General features: G+C 41.8%; 1 protein-coding gene across 16 annotated transcripts in view; it reads left to right on the top strand.

Annotated features, from left to right (window-relative positions):
- Window positions 1–1,396: 1,396 nt before the first annotated feature.
- Window positions 1,397–21,976, top strand: part of CELF4 (CUGBP Elav-like family member 4) — a 705,470-nt gene continuing 684,890 nt past the window's right edge. For all 16 annotated transcript variants that reach the window (XM_015653356.1, XM_015653359.1, XM_015653357.3 and 13 more), the window contains exon 1: window positions 1,397–1,826. In XM_015653356.1, the coding sequence (XP_015508842.1) occupies window positions 1,547–1,826 (280 nt within the window). In that variant the 5' untranslated portion in view covers window positions 1,397–1,546. The remainder of the gene's footprint in view (window positions 1,827–21,976) is intronic.

Consider the following 21,976-nt stretch of genomic DNA (forward strand, 5'->3'; position numbering starts at 1 on the left):
GGGGAGAGGGGGTTCAGGCCAGGTAACTCGCAGGCTGCTCCGAGCTCGCCTGCTGGTGTTCCTCCGAGCTTCATCCGCGCACGGCTCGCACGGGGAGCGGGAGAACCGGAGAAAAGGGAAAGGGGAGAGAAAACAACAAGGGGGAAATTGCTCTGAGCGCACGCAGAGCCTTGTTTTGTTACTGTCCGGATTACTGTTATTATTATTTGGGGGACAAGGGGGAGTTGTGTCCTTAATCCGAGGCTCCCTGCCCTCCCCACCCCCAAATGCTATGAAAGAAGAGCTGATTTCGTCTCCACCATACAGTACACTTTGTCTAGAGAGCATTGTTCGGACAAGCAACTCCCGATCACTGATGACTACAAAATACGATTTATGTTTTCATCAGAGACAGACAAAATATCCTGATGGCTTGAAAGTCGGGCAAGAAAACCTTAACTAATGAATCCCTTTCCAATATACACACGCACATACACACACACAGCCCGTATAGGAGATAACGCCCGCACTGACTGTACATAAAATAAATATCGGCAGCACGAAAATTAACAACAGTCATTTCGATATTTTTTGTCTCTCTCCAAAGCGCTACAATAATATAGTTTGTGCTTTCCTAGTTTGATGTCATCATCAGTAACATATTTATATTAAAAAAAAAAAAGAGCTTAAAGAGCATGCATTTTTTTTTCTAGATGCAACATGAACAGATATAGTAAAGAGAGCTTGTAACATCACAATCACAACAACAACAGCAAAAGCAACCTCTGAGCCGGGGGGTTCGTCCGTATCTGAACTGCTTTTTATTATCATTTGCGAAATTATAATAAGAGTAAATAATAAGTAAGAGGCATCATCGTAACAGAAAGAAGTCAGAACACCTTGGGTTTGGGTTTTTTTCCCCTCTCAAATAAAAAGGCAGATTTCCCGATGATCACTGAAATTATAACGACAGCGATTGATCGGAGGGCTTGCAAAGGAAAAGGAAAAAAAAAAAAATCATCATCATTGGTCCTAAAAACGCAACCGTTCCCCTTTGCTCACTTGGCACAATAGAAATTGACTGTCTCTCAAAGAGCCATGCGCCTAGTGCTATTTATAGCCGGGGGCTGTGTTGGAAGATACCATTGAGCCTGTGCCGGGCAGACAGACAGGGGGGTGGTTGGATGGGAGGAGGGGGTTTAGCCAGAGTAGAGGCAAAAGCAATCCCCCACCCCTAGCCTCCCTTCCCCGTACACACACACATCCACACACTCACACCCCACCCCCTAGTCTGGCTGGGAATTTGAACCGATCCAGCCTGTTTAAACGGAAAGGACACAGATCTTCAATGTAAAAAAAAAATCAGATCAGACCCAGAGAGAGAGAGAGAGAGAGAGAGAGAGAGAGAGAGACAGAGAGGGAGGAGTGTGTGTGTGTGTGAGTGTGTGTGTGTGTGTGTGTGAAAGAGGGAGAGGGAGCGAGAGAGCGAGAGAGAGGGAGAGAGAGGGAGAGAGAGGGAGGGAGAGAGAAAAGAAGAGGGGGAAAAAAAGGAAAGAAGATTTTCTCTATGTATATAAAGATGGCCACGTTAGCAAACGGACAACCAGACAATACCAGCCTGAGTAGCAATCACAGCAACCCCAGCACCAACGGGCATATGAACGGATTAAACCATAGTCCCGGAAACCCATCCACCATCCCAATGAAGGACCACGATGCCATTAAGCTCTTTATTGGGCAGATCCCCCGTAACCTGGACGAGAAAGACCTCAAACCGCTCTTCGAGGAGTTCGGGAAGATCTATGAACTGACGGTGCTGAAGGACAGGTTCACTGGCATGCACAAAGGTGAGTTACCTCCTGAACTTTCCCGGGAGAGATCGGGAAAGAAAGGCAGGCTTCCTCTCTCTCCCTGGCTCCCTCTTTCTCTCTCTCTTTCCTTTAGATTTCATTTCATTTTATTTCATTTTTGGTTGGCCCGGGGGCGGAGGCGGCAGGCTGGGGGGGCAGGGAGAGAAATAATAGACCCATCCTGGGAAGAGAAGAGCGAGAGTCAGGGCAGAGAGTCAGCTCCGTTTGGCTTATTTATTAGTATTTTTATTTCTTTCCCCGCTTTTTTGGGGGGTGAGAGGCAGCTCCCGGGAGCGCCGGGCGAGCGGCGGCGCGGGCGCGGGGCCGGCGGCAGCTGTCCGCGGTGCTGAAGCCGGAGCGGGTGCTCTGTATTTACCTTCGGGAGCCGCTCTTCGTCAGCCCAGGGGGTGTGTGTCCGTCTGTCTGTCCCTGGGTTTGCTGGCAACCCCCGATTTTACAACTATTCTGTATCTGGCACCGGCGGCTTTTTATTTTCTTTCTTTCCTTCTTTCCTTCTTTTTTTTTTTTCTTTTTTTTTTCTTTTTAAATTTTTTTGGGGAATTTCTTATTTTTTCTTCTGTCACATTTATAATTTGTAGTCCTCTACAATGCAAGAAGTGGAGGAGAGTGAGTTGCTCCGGGAGGGATATTTCATTTTGGTTCTGTTGAAGACAGGAACAGGGATATAAACAACAATAAAGAAGCCCATCTCAAGCGGGGCAGGGGTGTGTGCACAAAATCACATTATGTGTGTGTGTGTGTATGTGTGTAAGAAGGCAAGACAGAAAGAACGGGAGGCAGCTTAGTTCCAGAGGGAAGAAGTCTCTGACCAGGCATATTCTAAACACTACTTTAATGTGCCTGAAGTCCATGCCGGGAACTTTTTAGATTTTCTCTAAAGGTAGTGGAGATGTACTCCTCACACGGTGCCTCACTTGCTCCATCTCTGCCTGCTCATTTCCCTGCTCAGCTTAGGCTCTCCGGAGGTGCCTATCAGATTAGATGGTGCTCTGTTTTGGGAGTGGGGGAGGGTGTGTGTAGTGGGGGAGAGATGCTCAGATCCTCGGGTAGGAAAGTAGGACTCACAGGGAGGAAGTTGAAGATAATTTGCATGGTAGCCCCGCTTAAGAGCAGGAGAGAACCAGGAGTGATATAAGCCACCTTATTAACTCAGATTTTGTGTATGTGTGTGTGTGTGTGTGTTTATTTTTTAAAAAATAAAAGGGAAAAGAAAAAGACTGGTCAGAAGTGATTGGGGTGTGACTCCAGATTGAGTGCAGGAGGAGAAAGCGTTTGCACGGTGCCACAGGGAGAGTGGAAGTTGTATCTTTTACAGGACAGCTTCAGTACCAGTGTCTAGTTGAGCTTGGTGGACTCCTGGCAGTGACAGTCACCGGTAATGGCATTACTGGCTTCCCAGCTTTCCAGATGCCTTGGCGAGTTGTAAATCTTGAACTTAACGGCATGTTTAGCAGGCATATCTTCCCCCTTCCCACTCACTTCCCTCCTTGCTTCCACTCTGAGGAAACGCGAATGAAAATATACCCTGACAGTGCAAAGTACCAGTTTTACACAGGCTAGAGAAAATATACAGGGCTCGGGGGCTAGGGACTCAGTCTAAGTTACAGGATATTTCTTCCATCCTTTCTTGCCAGTCGCTACAAACACCCTTTTCATTTTTAAAATGATCAGTGTAGCTCTTTTGAACCGTGCTTTCTTTTCAGACTGTCTTCCTAGAAGCCACATCAAGGTCTGATGGGCATCATTTAAACACGACACCCGTACTATAATAATTATTAATAAAAGCAATAAAAATAATAGTAAGAAGTGCAGAGAAGGAAAAGTCCTGAGAGATTTTGTCTAATAGTGAGAGTAGACACTGAGCTCATGTGTATGTGTGCATGTGTTTGCAAAAAATTATCTAGCGTTTCTGTAAAATAAAAATAACAGCAGTAAAAGCTACACTGAAGAGAATCACTCAACATAGTGTAGAGGAAATCTTTGAGCTAACACTTCGATAAACTATTTCTTCTGGTAGTGGGAGGTTACTGTGATTTGTTGATGAGATTTTATTATTTTGCTATGTTTTACCTTAAACCTGAAATTAATCATTCTGTGCGCGAACTTCTGTTTCATAGATTTGAGTTGTCCCTCTTTCAGTTCAGTTTTGCTTTTAGTGTATGCCTGCATTCACAGAGACAAACTCAGGAAGGGGGAGAGAGAGAGAGTGAGAGAGAGAGAGAGGGAGAGAGAGAGAGAGAGAGAGAGCGAGAGAGGAGAGAGAGAGAGAGAGGGATCATTTATCTTGCTTGGATGTGTTTAACACATATCCCTGAATTAAGCAAGATACTAACTTCATTTCCCTTCATTTCATTTCTGTTGTAAAGGTTATGCAACCTAGGAAAAAAGCCAGGTGGGGAAATCTTGTCACCTCATCAAACCAAATTGCATGAGTTCATCTCAAAGCAGTCGTTTTTAACCTGCTGTAAGTTTTGGACTTTGTAAAGAAAATTTATGATGATGATTGTTTTTTTGCGGGCTAGGGTTTGAGCGAAGCTTCAATAGACATCGAGTTGCCAGCATTTCAAAGATCGGTTTTATTTAGTACATCCGAGAAGAGTTTGAACTCCTTTCTAGCGATGCCGCTGATTTATTAGCTAATCCTGATAAAAATGTGCCTCTGGCTACCTGGAAAAAAATTACTTTCTTGCCAGTAGTGATTAATTACTATTAAGTCAAAAAGCGTGATGGGGCTTTGAAGGATGAGGGTTGTGTTTGGCTTTTTTTTATTATTATTTTATTCATTTTATTTCATTTTTAATCTATTTTTTCTCTTTTCCCTTCTCTAAATGCAGTCATGTGAAGCATTGTATTCACTCAGATGTCCTTATTTTGGCTTTGCTTTGCAGGCGTAGGTGAAGAATTGCACAAAGATAGTCCAACTTGGCTCACAGGGGTAGGTTGGCAATACAAAACCCCAAGATGCTTTCCATAAGAGATGCATAATGCTTATACATTAATTGATCCATCACTCTCAGTTGATTTCTTTCCTAATTCAGAGGATGAGGCTGTGGCAGTGGTACACCCTGAAGGGTTAATAGTAGGCAGTAGTTTATTTAAGTGTGCGGAGAGCAAACCTTGGGTATAGAGGGGGAGAAGGTGGGATTGTTCTAGGGGAAGGGAAGAGAGAGGAATTAGCTTAAAGTAAAAGAACAGCAACCAGAGTAATTTCAGGTGTAAATCCATTGAAACAAGATCAAAGGATGTGTATTTTTGAAAATGTTATGAAGATATCCTATTGTGGTTCCCCTGTATAGCAGGAGGAAATTGAAAATTAAGAACCTAAAGTACATTACGACGTCCTCTTCCAAGCAAAACTATCACAAAAAAAGAGTGAAGTCCCAGGTTCTCTCACCAGCAGCTCTGGCTGATACCAGTACAGACACCAGCAAAGAGGCAGGGGATTATGATTCTCTTGCAGATACACAAAGAGAGAAAGGGTACGGGGGAAGCAGCATGTGGGGGAAGGCGGGAAAGGCTTGCCAGATCCCCGAGAAAATAAGCTTTCATGGCACAAGCATAGCTACTCCATATTTCCCCCATCCTTGCTTCTCTCCACACAGGACAGGAACAGGCTCCTGCTCTGGTACTTTGCTGTAGGGCTGGGAAGAGGCTGTGTGCTCTTCCACGGGTAGAAATCTACCGGGGCTGAGCTGACCCACCCACGCGCTCACACATACACGCACAGACATGCACTGAGTTAAGTAATCACACTTTAACAATTTAGCAAGACACTCATTCATAACTTCCCCCCATCTTATCTAGCTGTGGAGTATGCTTAAAGGCTGAGTTACTGGGAGATATAAAGGTTAGTGCTCTCAGGACAGCCATATTATAATGCATTATCTTTCAAGTCATTTAAGGCCAATTTAAGTGGTATTTAGTATAATATTTATGAATTAATGTAATCTAAATATAGGACTGTCCCCACAGGTTTAAACAGTCTTTTCTATTGAAGCTTTCTTGTACCCAAGGCCTGTGAAATGTTTTAATTTAAAACACACAAGTCTCCATAATATTCTATTTAGGAAGTCAGGAGAAATCAGCATTCCACTCTTAACTGAGATTTACTGAAACACATGCGGGCGAACGCACTTAAAGTGTGGAGATAGTGTGCACTGGGAAAGCAGGAGTCTTGCATAGACTTGAGACCAACAACACTCTTTCATCACTTTTTTAGGGGTGGAAAAAGCACAGACCCCTCAAAACCTCTTTAAAATACACTGCTGCAGTCCCGTGGTTGGGGTGTTTCTCCTACCTGACCCGGACCTCATTCTGTAAGCATTCAATGCAGATAGAAAAATGCGGTATGAAGAGAATAGTTTAGTTCTTTTACAGCTTTACTTTCTTAAAAGTATAAATAATTTTGAAATTTAGGACACCTCTGGGATAGGGAAACAAGGCTTCCATTCATCATATTCTGTTCTGTTTGATTACAAAGATAGATGATAGAAAAATTAAAACCTTGTTAACTTTAAGGATGTTTATAAAGGTTTTGGATATGTCAGAAATTCAAAGGCGGAATGAAAATGAACATTCAGTTAAGATGACGTGTATGTTTATATGCAAAAATGTATAGATTTGTGTGTGTATACATATAGAAAAAGAGATGTGTACACATTCATGTGTACAGCCTTTGGGAAATGGAAATTTAGTTGGAAAGAAGCACAACGCAATACAGGTGCTGAATAAACTCCTCCATAATTGAAACATAAGACTTGCCTGGATGAAAGCAACACATACAGCATTTAGTACAGTAGTAAACCAAACAAGTTTTAGGGAGGTAAACACACAAATAAACTGGAATAAAACAGAGGAGACTTAAGCTTTAGGTCTAAGGAACAACCCCTTAAAACAATCACAATGCAATTGGATAGCTTGATGGAAGAGAATAAAAAAACAACTCCCTGTTCATTAAAATCTGCTGCACTTATGAGTGCCTATGTGTTTTGATAATGTCAAACAGATAGCCAAGATTGCTCCATAAATTAGAAAGGTATATGTTAACTCTTTTTTTTCAGGGGTCTGGGCATGGACTCTGGTTTCTAAAAGCAGCTGCAGCCAGTTATGATGCTGTTGTTACGGTTATGTCAGCATTTCCAATACAAACTCTAATTTTCTGGGATCTCTTGCTTGCCTGTCAAGTTTTGCACTGAAAGCTGTTCCTCAGCTAGTCCCACTACCATATGAACTAATCATCCTTACAAGATGAATTTGTTTAAAAGTTACATTAATGTGTAAAAAAGAAAGAAATTAAAGTTTACGTGTCCACAGCTTTTGTTTCTTCTCTTACATTTCCCCAGGTTAGACTTACATTTCTTGCACCTTTATAGATTAAATTGCTTCTGTCCCTCAATATCTACATATGCCGGTGCCTTTGGGCATTTTATGGAATAAAAAAGGGTACTTTTTCTTCTTTAAAAGAAACTAACTAGGAACAACTAAAATTCATAGCATTTATTTATCCCTACCCTATTTATTAAAACCTACCAAGGTTTTAATTAACGGGTGAATCAGAAACTCACTAATTTCTGCAAGAAACAATAGGAACAGGGGAGAGTTTGGTTTAGTTTTATGTCATTTTTTTTCCTATATCAAACCAGAAAAGATCGGAAATTTTAGCACTGAAGTAGAGGGACAAATTGAGGATCCTTGTCACCTTGCATGAGAAGCGTGGTTCATCTGGTCCTGTATCCCGCATCTGCTAGTGGCCAGTGCCACCGACAGGGCTTTCTTTAGCAGAGAATTCAAATTGCATAGCAAAATAAAAGCCAGGCAGCTGATGGAATAGCCTTTTGAAGGAGATTGTCAGAAAGCACCTGGAAATTTTGTCTGGGTAAAGAGTGAGCGAGATTGCGGAAAGTGTCTTGTGCTCAACCGAAAGGCGGGTTGTTCCTGTCAGGGAGGGCAGACAGAGAACTCTCTATTCATGGTGGTCAAGAGCAAAGGATGGAAGGGTTTGAGTGATCAAGGAGGGTCTCCTTCAGTCTTAAGAGCTGGAAGTATGCAGCCACATTTTTCAGCAAGACATCAGGGTGTTTTTTTATCATGCATACCCTGTGCGCATGCATACCAGCCGCACTGACCCGACAGACCATAACGACACTAAAGGAGCTGTTACTGTCCCTCCCGTCAATCAAGTGTGAACCCAGGCGGGTTTATGCGACAGGCAGTAATGGTTCCAAGGGAGAAAAAGTGGGGGAGATGATCTAGGCTGTTGGACCGTTTACCTGCATTTAAAACAGAGAGAAAGCATCAGATGCCTAAAGACCCATGCAGGTGTTGGTTTTAGCCTCAAATTAATATTCCAGAAAAATAGGGGGCTGCAGAGCTCAATGTGACCTGTCCATCAGGCACCATGTGGTTTCTGCCCCATAGGAGTCTGCACTAAGCAAGGGAGGGTGTTAAGGAAACTAAGTTGTACCCCAACTTTAACAAGTAACTGGTGCTTCATTAATCCCTGCGTCACTTTTACTTCGGGAGCAAAGGCCTGTTACCTGCTTGCTGGGCAGAACGCAGTGAGATTTCTGTCATCGCTTAGGTGGCTTCACATTTGGAAATCCTGCTGCAGGTTTGCACTTACTCCATATTTCACATTCCCTTTTAAAATTCTGGATTATGGGTTTCACATAGCAAACTTCATCACTTGCAGCTAATGCTACTAATTTCTGCGCTTGTTGGCTTGTACGTTAACTTAGCTTTACTTCTGTAAGTGAATTAAAACTAAAACAAAGCTAAAGAACTGACAAAAGCCTGATTTCTGCCACATTTCTCACTCACTTAAATGCTTCACCGATGCTTGTATGACTGTTGCCAGTGTTTGTCATGGTGGACTGACCCTTATGCATTAAAATCTGCTGCAGAAAAAGGGAAAAATATTAACCATGGTGAGTAAAAGTTATGGATTTCTTCCACCATTGCTCCACTTACTGACCTGGGGTATATATTACAGGGTATGTATTAAAGGGTCTCTCTTTACCTCCTGGGGAGCCATTGTCACATTTTGGGGACCTCAGGATCTACTGAGTCACTTTGTCAGCGCTGCATCTCTTGGTGTGGTCTGGAGTCAGGATGTCACCACAGAGATTGCATTTGTTTGCTTTTGTCACTGTGAGCCACAGCCTGAATGCACATACAGGTGAATGCAGCTTTTAATGTGCATTCATTATATCCAACTGACATCTCCTTGAAGGAAGAGAGGGCTTATTATTGTCGCTCCTTAAAATAAAGATGGATGAGAGCTCTAAACCTCTCAAATAAAGAGCCTGACCATACGTAGTAGCTAAAAATAAATCATATACGGCCATCTATTCCATGTAAATGAATGGCAAGACATATAGATATAGACATTGTGTTAAGTTTGTCAAGCAGAAGCAGCCAAAAATATTGATCAAGGTAAGGGGGAAAAATTGATAATGAACTGGACTCCAGAAGACTTTAATTGACAGTGACTTCTGTGAACCAGCTTTGGACAGTATATATAAACTGACCACGATGTAACTTTATTGCAATGCACTCTCCTGTAATTAATTGTCACCTTTGTTAAGACTGGCTACAGATCAAAGGTTTAAAGATACTTAACAGGTTCTTAGTAACAAACCCTTCAGATGTATTAGAAATATCCGACAGCTCAGCCAATGAGGCATGCAGATTTCGATCTACCTCACCCTTATCTGTTTATTTCTCCCTCCTTTGTTGAACACAGAAAGTCATTGTTTACCATTAACTATTTAATAGATGACTTTGTTGGCAATTTTGATGCCTCCAGGGATATACAGTTGTGGTGATGGGCACCTTCACAGTAAGGTCTTTCAAAGTATTTTGTTCACGGAAAGTTGTTTATGGTTTGGTAGAACAAGGTGTGGTGCAGACGCAGTTTGCAGTGCAGACTATTCCTACCCCTTTACATGGTTAAGGTGTTTAATTTCCTTATTTAAAACCAGAAAACATAAAAAAGAACGTAAAAACCTAAAATAAGAATACACAAAAAGTGTAGCTGAGAATTAACTTTTATTGGAAAACTGCAAATGCAGTGAGATAGGAATGCCTGACATTTGTATATCACACACATGTAATTACTTATTTTATGTGCATGTTAATGAAAACATGCAATCAGTACAGACAGGAGAATATAGGTTTCGAAATAATTCCTTTCTAAAAGACAGTACAGAGAACATACGTGAAAGTGGCAGATGACTTAAGAGGGTATTCCTGGAATTATATGCAGAGTTTAATATGATACATAACCATTTTCTCATTGTACTATTTTAATGATACAGTCACACTTAATTCATTTATCTCTGGTTTATTTGTATTCTGCGTCTGAGCCTCCAAAATATTTTAGAGGCTACCAGGCTGCCTTCCCAGTGCACCGGGGCAGATAACTCTGGACATGAAGCTTCTTCAAACAGAATAAAAACGGAGATTTGCAGACAGAGTTGGTCTGATGAGATCTGACTGCATATTTGGCCTGTTTCTAATTCAAATGCCTGTGTATATACTACACTGGGACTGTGTATGCATGCATGTATCGAAAGGGCAGACTCACATTTGCACATAGTTCCTCTCCTTTCCAGTCCCTAAGGATAGATTCACATCACATAATATGCATCACTCACTGCAAACGCACACAAATATCTTTGTCGGACTCGGTAGCTTCTTGCAGGTAGATGTATAAAGCAGCATCAGCCTAATAATATCCCTATAAAACAGCACTTCCTCCCTAGGATCGAGAGGGATGAAGGTTGTCAGAAGATCAAAAGATATATCACAGTGTGCTTGTAGAAATCCCCTGATTATGTTTCCTCTCTATAATGCTCTAATTCACTATTTGATCAATTGTAAAAGGGCCAATGCTTTAGGAGGGAAAAAAAAAGTATTAGGTTACTAGATGCTTCAGGGTGAGTGAAAATCACACCTAAAATTATATGTAGCAATATAGTAATGAGCTTATCAATACTTCTTTAAGGAATCTGACAGCTCTATATGAGAGATTCAGTTCTATGAGAAAAGGTCACAATATAGGTATTGCTTATTAAGACTATTGATAGCCTAGTTGACCAATCTAACCAGAGACTGTATAATGTACCTGCTGTTAACAGGTGGGGAGGAGATCTATGAAGAATTTACAGAATTGCCCACATGTAATATTAATAATATTGATTGATTCTAATAATATAATAAGGTAAAGATGCACTTCTTTGAAATGGTGCATGGAGGAAGCAGGGGGAAGAGTGAGATACCTTTGCCGAGCAGATTGAATTGGTTTGCACCTCTCTGAAAGTTCACCTAGATAAAATTCTGTTTTCCTGCCTAGGCTCTGTTTCCTGCTCATTATTTCACCCAATGCAGATAGAAACCAGATTTGCTTTTCTCTAGGATAGGGTCTTGGCCCAGCAGGTGCACAAAAGCCAGGTACCTGAGAAACTTCTTGCAGTGAGGTTCATTTTTGTCAAAAACTTCAGCCCCCATCAAAATGGTATTAATCCCAGAGAGTTATTTTTCAACACAGAATTGCAATGAAAGTGTTTAATTTTTTTTCCCCCCACACCTTTATCAGCATTTAAGGGATGGGGGGAGAAATCATGGTGGAAATAACATATGTTCTACACTGTGTAAAATGTATAACTGGTAAGAGAGGACTTTGCAGAGCAGTCACACACCCACCCCAAAGCTTGCTGAAGTCCAGAAAAAACTCTACCTTGCCGGCAGCTGTGCTTGGATTGGGCCCGAAGTTACGGGCAGCTCTGCAAGATGCCGCTGGTTGAAGCCGGAGCGGCCGATCGCACGCAATGTGACTGACTTAAGGTTGTTACTCACCTAAACCCAGACACACAGACCTGGCTCCATCCGAATTTCCTAACTACTCCCTCTGCAACTGTAGGCTGCCTTGCCTAGGTAAGCTAGTTCTCTCCTTCTGCTATACCATTCAGCTTCAGCCGTTCTCGTTCCAGTGTCCATATGGTAGTTTCAAGAAGGTTTGCATGTCATTATGCCTTTTTTTTTCAGTTTACAGGGCAAGTGTTTTTCTTTTGTGAGCATTTAATTGCTTTTAAACACGATTTATTTGATCGTATTCCATCTTCAATAATACATGGATGAAGATGCAATTTTTCACCCTCTTTTATAAAGATATATTGTTATTCAATTATGCTATTCTGTAGGATTTGTTCCTTTTCTGTGCATTCAGAGGGAGCTTGGTTATTTTTTTACTTTGCTTTCCTTCTTCCTATCTTCTTTTTATTATTATTTATATGGATCTTTTTTTTCTTTTTAGAAAAAGAAATCTCATTCAAGATACTGGCAATAAATGAGAAAAGTAGCAGAGGAAATGAGGAATGGGCAAGACAACCAACAAAAATCCTTTGGCAAAGTCCTTAAAAGTTTACCATTGCCTCGTGTTTATTTGCAAGAGGGAATACAGCCAATTTTGATACCAAAAAAACCAGTATCTTAGAAATTATTTAACTCCAAGTTTAGTAATTGACAGGAAGGGAAAAAAAAGAAGTGAGTCAACCCTTAGGAACACTGGCAGAAAAGGCACCTAAAGATCTTGCAGAGACAAGGGTGCCAGAGTGGTGCTAGTTTCTACATTCTGCTATGGATTTGGAAAAGTTAACAGCAAATTAAGCAAACAAATGAAAAAAAAAAAAAAAAGGAACACAAGCATTGCCATTCCTTCTGAATTATTTGCAATGGCTAATATACCTCAGAGCTGCTCTGTTTAAATTGCTGCCTGTGCCTGCAGCTTCATTCAAAGGAAGGGCATTATCTGGTGGGTGAGGGCGGGCGGTGAGGATGCCTAGGTTCTAATCACAGCGTGGATAATTACTCACCAACACTCTCTGATGGAGTCACTTAAGCTCGGTGCCTTCAGGCCTGAACTGAAACCTGTTGAATCAATGGAAAGATTCCCATTGGCTCTAGTGAGCTATTGATCTTTCATTTCCCCAACTGCAATATTAGGCCAGCTGGAATTTATTTATTTATTTTTCTTTTTTCTTTTTCTTTTTTTTTTTTTTTTTTTTTTATGAGGGAGAAGGCAATGGCATAAATTTGACATTTACTTTTTTCTGTGTAAAGGTTTTGGTGTATGTCTGATGGCAAATGTATTACAGCAGAGCCCCTTTCAGCGTAGATCCAGAAAACATGCTTTCAAAAAACACTCAGTGGGGGCACAGAAAATTAGCTTTGCTCATTTCACTTGTAAATGCATATTCATCCCTGCTTTGCAAATAAAGGGTCAATGGCAATTTTGCCAGTTTTCTTTGTATGAGTAGGTTTCAGCCTTTGTAATTTCTCTGTCTACAGGAATGTCATCATTCACTGATTCAGGATCTTGATTTATATTTTTCTTTCCCTTCTTTTAGTGAATCACATACATACTCTTCATTGTTATGGCAACTGAGGGAGCTGCAAAGCAAGGATTTGATGAAGGGCTGCATCCCACCTTTCTTCTTTAAGGGCCAGATCCAAACCTATTGTTTGCAGCATGGTTTGGATCAAGCTGAAGGTATCTGCCTTCACCGGGTCAGTAAAAAGAGCAAGTTCCCTCTAGACAAGTGTACTCCTGCCCTCAGTACAGGCAGACGGAATTGGCAGTCGTCGCCCATTTGCCGAGCACCGACCCAACACTCTCTGAAGTCAATAGTTAGACTCTGACCCAGCCTCACAAACAACAGACAGACACTGTGTGAATCCTTAAGCAGGGATGCGAATATCCCTGACTTTGGCAGAGCAAGGTAGCCCAGAAAGGAGTTTTCACTGCTGCTACCCAAGGTGTAGGTTGTGGGGAATAAAAAACATCCCAGTGTCTTTCGGTATCCAGCCACAACAAATTTAATTTGGTAATATTTCCATCAAAGAGGAGGGTTTCAGGTGATCACCTACTGCAAAGACCTGACAAACAAATGAATCAGACCTCTCGTGGTTTCTTTTTAATTATTTCAGTTGTAGTTTTAGTTCATTCATCAGTAGCAATGTACATGGGATTCTTTTGTTTGTTTGTTTAGGGTCTTTTTTGGTGTTTCCATCCCATCTGTGCTCATGTGCTTTATGAAATAAACGAAGGAGTTGGAGTGTGCATGCAGTTATGTGTGTGTGTAGAGTCGATTATCTAACCCCTAGTCTATTTGAAATCATCACAGTGCACTCAAGTCAATGATATTCTGTCAAAGGTGGAGAGGAAGCCTGCGTGCAATGTGAGTGCGTGAATGCAATGCTGTTTGATTGCCTGAAATCCAACTAAGTCTCAGTTTCAAAGGCCTGGGGGCAGCAGAGAAAGTATTTGTTTGTTTAATTATTTATATATTTACTCAGCTTTACTGACAGTGTTTGCAGATGGGGGAAAAAAAGAAAAAAAAATGAAGACGGAATGTTTGGTCCTTTTTTGGAGGGGAGCGTGTGTAGTATTAGCCTCAATGTGTTCTTAAATATAACATATAGCTGCTTTTGTTGTTAAATGGTCATTTGTTACTGACCAGCTCATTGAAAAAGGCCAGAGGGGTGTGGGAGGAATTAGATTTCATGAGTTTATTCATAAAAGGATTTGGACAATAGGTGTGTCATTCCCCTGTCTTTTCCTCTGCACCGATCCAGGGACAGGACTTCTGGCAGCAGCTTCTTAATTCTAAGAGAAATATCTGAGCCACCAACAAACCAGATGACCCTGCTGTGACAAAAAGATTCAGGTCCGATTGCTGGGAGGGCAGCTTGCTCCCCTGGCAGCTTGCTCCCCTGTATCCTTGGCCTCTGCCTTTGCTGCTCAAGTGCTGCACCCAGGCTTTCACTCCCTGGGCTTGCATCCAAGACCAGCTCTTCATCCCGGCTTCCCAGCCGTCCTCGCCTGGTTGCAGGTACAGGTGTGGGTGTGTGGCCCACAGGCTTAGATCCACTCCCAGATCATGTCCTTTCCCCAGGTGCTGCTCCAGGCTCGCTGCCCATTCCCACTTGTCAGTTTACTGTGCTTATGAGTTGTTTATTTTCCACAGCCAAGCTACAGATCATTTTCCCCAGCTCTCACCATCACCGCTCGCACTCCCCTTCCCTTGGTTCAGCTATGAGCTGATGTTCTGCCCTCACACTGTCCCTTGCAGAAAAAAACTTCACCAGTTCATGTTGCGAGTCACCACCTGGGTTCTCTCAGACCATGCTAGCTATCTCTCCTCTCTTTTCACATCGCCTTCCCTGGCAGGTTTTGGGAAATGGAAGCCTTGCTGTCCATATTTTTGGAAAGCAAAACAGCCATGGGTAGTAGCAGAAAGACCTGCACTCACGGAATATGCAGAAACACAGATACACAAACAGATGCATTTCTGTAAGTAAACTACCAAGAGAGTAGACAAAAAAATGTACTTTTTCCCCCCGCTTTTGGGGTTTGAAGCTCAATGTCCTCTTTCAAAGATTAAAAAAAATAAGAAAAAAAAAAGAAAAGAAAAAGAAAAGAAAAAGAAAAAAAAGAAATAGTGCAGTAAGCCTTTAATTTCACCAAGACATTTGCACCTTTTTATTTTTTAACTTTGCTTGTTCCATTAAATCAGCTGGTTTCTCACACCTGAATTGTGAGATCTGCATATGATTTCCTTTGAATTCTAAAAATTGTAATTTTATTCTTAACTATCCCTGGCAGTCCATTCTGGGACTACACTTCATCTTCTTGCAAAATATTTTTTCCTGAATTTTTTGAAACATAACTAACAGAACTTCACTTCCAGAACCCCTCTCTAGCAATCCAAAATTAATGCAAGAAGGCAAAATAAGCATTTGATGTAGTGTTGCATCAGTCTTCTTCATTCAGAGGTAGCTAGGAAGGGATTAGGAGCCTATTTCTAGCCCAGTCCTCTTACTAACCTTCTGTATCCTACCTGATCCCATTCCTAGACCTTGTTCTCCCTTAGTTTGCTATGTGTAAAGAGGAATTTATGATATCCAGCTTTGCAAAGAGCTTTGTGTGTATTTAAGGCAGAAGTCATGCTGTAGCTTTAGCGGTGATGGTCTAAGGTTATAAATGAGACCACATTTGTAAGGAGAGGTAATATCTTTTATTAGTCCAGCTGATATAGCTGGGAAAAAAAGACAGACTTCCTTGTGTGCCTGAAAGCTTGTCTATTTTTTTCCAACTGTATCACTCAGTCTAATAAAAGATATTACCTCTCCCAGCAAGGCTTGTCTCATTTGAGGCGTAAAGCATGTAGGCTGATAATTTAGGCCTGGTTTTTGTCTGTCTTGAGGGATTACACTTTTCCTCACCTAGATGGACGAGGAAAAAGCACCCCGGGTTGGTGTCCTTGTCCCTCACTTTCTGTGATCAGCGGCGGTGGCCATCTCACAGGCACTGAGAGGTGCAGAGAAACTCCGACAGCCCCTGTTTTCTGATCCTGGAGATGTCCTTCTTTTTTTGCTGCTCTGCTCCCTTCCAAAGCACCACATGCCCTCTCCTCACCCCTGTGACTGTGATTTATTTATAAAATTGCTGCGTGTATGTGTGTGTGCGTATGTGTGTGGGCAACCACACAAACATCCCCAAGCTGCCGAGCAAGCTGATGAGCATTTTCTAATGTATTTAGCAAGTAATAATGCAAACCACAGTCAAAAAGTGCACGGAGAACAGGTAAAATGCTTAATCCAGGGAAGACTGTAGAAGGAAAGGATTTTTTTTCTACAGCTATGAATAAATTGCAGCCCCCTCCATGGCGGGGAGAAACATTTTGGTCGGTTTTTTTTTTCTGTTTGTTTGTTTGATTTCATAAAGTGTTGCTGAAAATACTGAGCAGCAGAAAAGAATCCAGAAGCAGATAGCAGGTTCTCAGACACAGCAAAATCTGGCTCATACGCATAAGGCAGCAGTAGTCAGAGGACAGCTATTACTTATGCTTGGCTTTACTACCAGGGAAAGCGTCGGATCATCTATTCAGATCAGGATAGTCAGCTATGCCAAAGGTTTAATCAAATATTAAACATGGTCGTTAGACATGCAGGAGTTCTGTTCCTTTTCAAGCAAGCACTCTAAGAGAGGAAAGTTTTCTCCTGTCTCTCTCAGATGGAGACCTTTTGCAGCTGGAGGGATTCTTTATTCAGACAGGGATCCACATGGGTGTATGTCTGGATAAATAGGTGCGCATGTGGGTCTCCGAATGTGTGTCCCTTATCCGGTCAAGTAGAGACAGAGTTGATTTTTCCCAACAAGTTCATGTCTTTCTCGCTCAGATCATTCCCTGTGTGCTGTTAACTGTCCACCCTGTCCATTTCTCTGTCCATATGTCCCTCTCCAAGCATGTTTTATCTCTTGCACTCCCTCCCATCATCTCTTCAACAGGGTTAGAAGAGTGTATGCTTGTAGATATGTGTATGTGTGTATTTGCAAATCCATTCAGGTAAACGTGCGTATCTGGCTGCATATTGATAAATAATACACTTACAAAGCCACATCTGCCTCCTTCTTCTGTACACTTGGGCTGTATTTACACCCTCCAGCTCTTATTTATTCTGACTGAGGACAGTCAAAGGTAGAACATTTTGCAGGGAGTTATGGTTTACAATGTTACCTCTCCCTTCTATTATTCATTCTCTCTGATTTTTATCTAATCTCTCTTTGATTGTCCTGGTGCAGCTTAAGAGACAAAGTGAATTTTTATTACATCATCAATATAATCTCCAGCTAATCAGCATCTGTGTGCATTACCTTGCCCCCTTTGGCTTTTCATCTGTGTCCATAAATAATAAGAATAAGGGCCGGTTTTTGTGTGCGTGCGTGTGTTTGTGTGTTGGTATCAGGATGAGAGTCACAGCTGCACTTTTTCATTTCAGCCAGCTTGTTTTAGCAACATTGGACCCAGCTTTCTGCAGATTGTCTTGACTATTGCCCAGATTAATTTCCTGGTGCCTAATGCTTAAATCATGGAAAAAATTAAAGCGGTTGAATCCATACACATCTTCATGCAGTAACTGAACTTTGCTGTTAATTGTACACACATTTCCATGTCATTACAGGCAACATGCCCAGTGCCAGTGGAGTGTGAGGTAGCCAAAGTGTCCCCCTATACAGGCATTTAACCTCTAAATTTTTAGTGAATACTTGCCACTCTCTCTTGGGTAGGAGGACAGTACATTGCATGTCTTTGAACAGGGAGCTTGGAGACCAGATTTTTGGCTTTTGATTGCTGATATTTTTCCACAGCTTGCTGTGTAGCTCTTAGCCTGCCACTCAGGTCCGCAAATTTTGCAGAGTTGAGCTCCTATACATTTTTCTCCTCCTTTTCCAGCTCTGGAAGAACAATGAGAATAATACCTCCCCATAAAGTAAGACTTGTGCCGTACTTTGAAATTCTCATCCTCTGTACAGATGCATTGCGAATTTTAAACAGAATCACTCTGCTATCTCTTTAAAATACCCTGATTTGGCAGAGCAAGGCAGTAGCAGTGCCTCTCTGTTAAGCAGGCAGATTTCAGATTGGCTTCCCAGTGGCTTAGGGTGATACTCACATCCGATACACAAACTGTAACACTTCTGTCCCGTTCTGAAGTGCCAGGATCCGTCCTTTCCAAGACATCCAAGACTCCTCGCAAACACCGTGCGAGGGTTCGATTAGACATGACAAAATCCTCAATTAAAAAAGGCAAATACGCTTATGGAAAATTTTTAGACTGATATACTGGAGAGCAGCGAACCCTTCGGGAAAGAGTATGGCTCTCTTCCAACTGTAATGTAGTTATGGTATAGAGCTGTCCATCCAGCAAAGTGTGCGCTTAATTCACATCGTGGAAAGCCTCCCAGAACGCAATAGGTTCTTAAAGTTGAGCAGGTGCTTAAATGCTTTGCTGGATCTGTGGAAATCTGTAGTTCAGATGAAATAATTAAGCGTAGGGGTGTTACAGAAGCCAAGTGAAAAGCATAATTCTGTGACTCAGAAATAACACTCCTTCATAGCTGTGACAGAACAGTGAAATAATGAAAGAAGCGCTGTGTACCTTGAACACCTTGCAGGGTGGATCATGCTGAGACCACCTCTATATTTCAAAATATTTCCTTTCTGAATTCTTTCTTCATGGACAAATTCTGATTAGATTTGGCTTGGGAATGGGATTTGCTTCAAGCAAATAGAAACACAGAATATTTTCAGTTCTCATCTTCTGTTTTCTTTTTTATAGCAAATCCTTTTCCCTGGCCCCTCCAGTTCCACTCCCTGTTTTGACAAACCAGCTCATTTATCAGATGGGGAAAGAGGATGGGGGGAATAGGAATATTTTTGGTTGCTTCTGTTTTGCATGATATAATCCCCCTCTCCACTTAGCACCTCCGTAAATAGGAGCTCCAATCTGAAATTGGTCACAGTTTATCGAACTAAGGATGAGACCAGATTGGGTCCTGAGTCTCTGTCAACCATGTAATAAAGAAAAGAGAGTTTTACACTTCAGACAGATAAATCTGACACTTCATGTAATGTCTTCTGATTTTTCTGGATCTTTATCCTTTTTTTTTCTTTTTTTTTTTAAATTTTGAATGTTTATTTGCAGATGTACTACTACAAGGTCTCTCTTTATTGTTTCACTATTTATTTATGCTCCCTCTCACGTTTTCGCACCCTTTCTTACCCAGCTTCCCCAAACCCAGTGGCTAAATCCCTTGTATGAAACCACAATAATTGCTGGATAAAAATCTGCCTTGAAGGATGAAGAGCATCCCCCATTTGGAACTGGAAACCATGAAAAAGAACACATCACTTATCTGAATTTGCTGTTCATTCAAGCACTGTTTATGGAGATTTACAGTTCCTTGTCTGTGCAAAGAGCTCCATTGCATGGTGTATGCTGGAGGATTTTAGGTGGCAGTATTAGCTGCGGTATTAAAAATGCATCGGAAGGCACAGGGTGGGAGATTAGTTGGATAGAAGGACCCATGAATGAAGGGTTAATTGCATTCAAAGAGGCCATCATATGGAGCAGAGGAGGCAATAGGTTTCTTTTCTTCAAAATTTACTAAATAGCTGGAAACACGGTTTAATGAATTTTAATGGGATCTTTCTGAATCCTATGCATATTGCATCTGCTGACTGTAGGAAGTCAAAGTATTGTTGAAAGGGAGGGTATTGCCCTACTTTAGGTTTCACAGTTCTGTATTTAAAAAAAATATTCTGCAACAAGCACTTTATTCAATATATATTTTTCTCCTTATTTAATTCCTGCCCACCCCCCACTGCAAGTGGAAAAGACTTTCAGAATCTGTGAGCCCTCAATACCATAGATTATTCTAGTGTTATGTAACACATGCTTTACATTTATTGAGCCATCTTGTGCTGTCAAGATAAAGGAGGCCTTAGTATTTTCCTTGCTTATGAACCATCGATGAAGACATGGTGATGAATTCTTCTCTTGGTTATATCCATGTAAATCTAGAGGAACCGACTCCCGTGAATTTCTTCCAGGAAAACTGTGATATAAATGAGACTGAAATTTGTCCCAGTCTGGTGGGAGAAATAGAGAAGGGAAAGAGTTGGAGTTCTCTTTCTCCCTTGCAAGTGTATATGGGCTGGGTTGGGATCTCACACCGCACAACCCATTTCCACGGAAGCTCCAGCAGAGGCAGCAGAAAAAACAATCTATTTTACTTCTATGCAACACAAACCACTCACCCACTCACACTTCAGAGAGAGAGGGTTTAAAGGAAGCTTTTTCCTATGGGAAACTGAGGCAGGGCATGCAGTGAGTTTGTCTCAGGGCAGCTATGTGGATCCAGCACATATTTTTAACATCTGTATTCGCTACATTGAGGTTTCCCATTGCCTTGGTAACTTGAATTTTCTCTGTCGCTCATCCTCAAAATGCCAGGCACCCTCTCAGGCAGCTGATAGGATAAGGCTGCCCTACTTTTTATTAACCTGGGGCCCAGTTCTCCTTTGGGGTGCAGAGAGAATTGCTGAGACCCTCAGAAAAGAAGCTTTGAGGTTCCCTCTAAGCCAGCAGGAACTGACAGGGCTTGACATCTTACAGGATTGTGTCTAGGTCTGTGGAAGGAGAAACTGCAGTGTTTTAACAGCAGCAGCATGATTAGGATGACAAAACTTCTCTGTTAGAGACATTGTAGTACCTGTGAAGAAATGGTCACACTCCCATATAAGTACACAAACACACAAATATAGAAAATGTGAAAGAAAAGTAAAATCATGCCTAATCTGTAATTAGGCATTTTTAAACCAATATGACTGTAGCCAGTCCACTGGGATAATATTTTTGGTGACCAGTTGTTACACCGCCTCTGCAGATCCAGAGGGTGTCCCAGCAAGGAAACAAGAGCTTCTTAAGAGCAGAGACAACCTTAGATCTGGATTTGGAGTGAGCAGAAGGACTTTGAACCCGGGGTTCTTTAAAAAAAATAAAAAAAAAGACATTTAAAGAGTATTTAAACACTCTTCTGCAGGACTCCAGACAGCACGTCCTCCCAGTACGATGTTGGTATTGCTTTTCCCCCTTGTCTCCCATCCCTCCTTCATGTGTTTCAGATCTTTCTCTGCTTACAAGCAGGCAGTGTGATGCCTGCTTTAATGGCACAGATAAGTTAGCCATGCAACTCGGAGCGCCAGCCCTAAACCACCTATCCTCCTCCCTTTGATCTGGAATCAAAACAAAAGACGCCGGCATCAAAACGATCCTTTTCCAGGTAACGGTTACTTTGTGCGCGTTGCCTTAATTCAGCTGTGAGGAGCTCTCATCTTTGTATCGTGCCCAGATCTGTGCTCGTCTTAATACTTTATCAATTTGCCAGCAAGCTGCTTCTCTCGTGGATACAGCTGTGCAGAAGCTGTCAGCGTTTTTAAGTAAAGCATTAAACAATACTTCGGGAGACAGCAAATTGTTATTTCCTTACCCCTCCTCCAATTCTTCCCTCTTCCCCTCCCTCGCCAAGCCCAAATGATGAAGCTCTTATTTATGTCAGCTTCGTGCTCAAATTATGCAACCCAAATTCATTTTCCTTCCCCCCACCCGCCCCAATGGGACACATTCTCTCTCTAAGGGGTGGAGAAAGAGAGGCACAGGAGTCCTTTTGAGGAGCTGCTAAATGAACCTCATGAGCAAGCTGGCTGCTTTGGTGGCTG

This window comes from Parus major, chromosome Z, assembly GCF_001522545.3.
Source record: "Parus major isolate Abel chromosome Z, Parus_major1.1, whole genome shotgun sequence".
NCBI lineage: Eukaryota > Metazoa > Chordata > Aves > Passeriformes > Paridae > Parus > Parus major.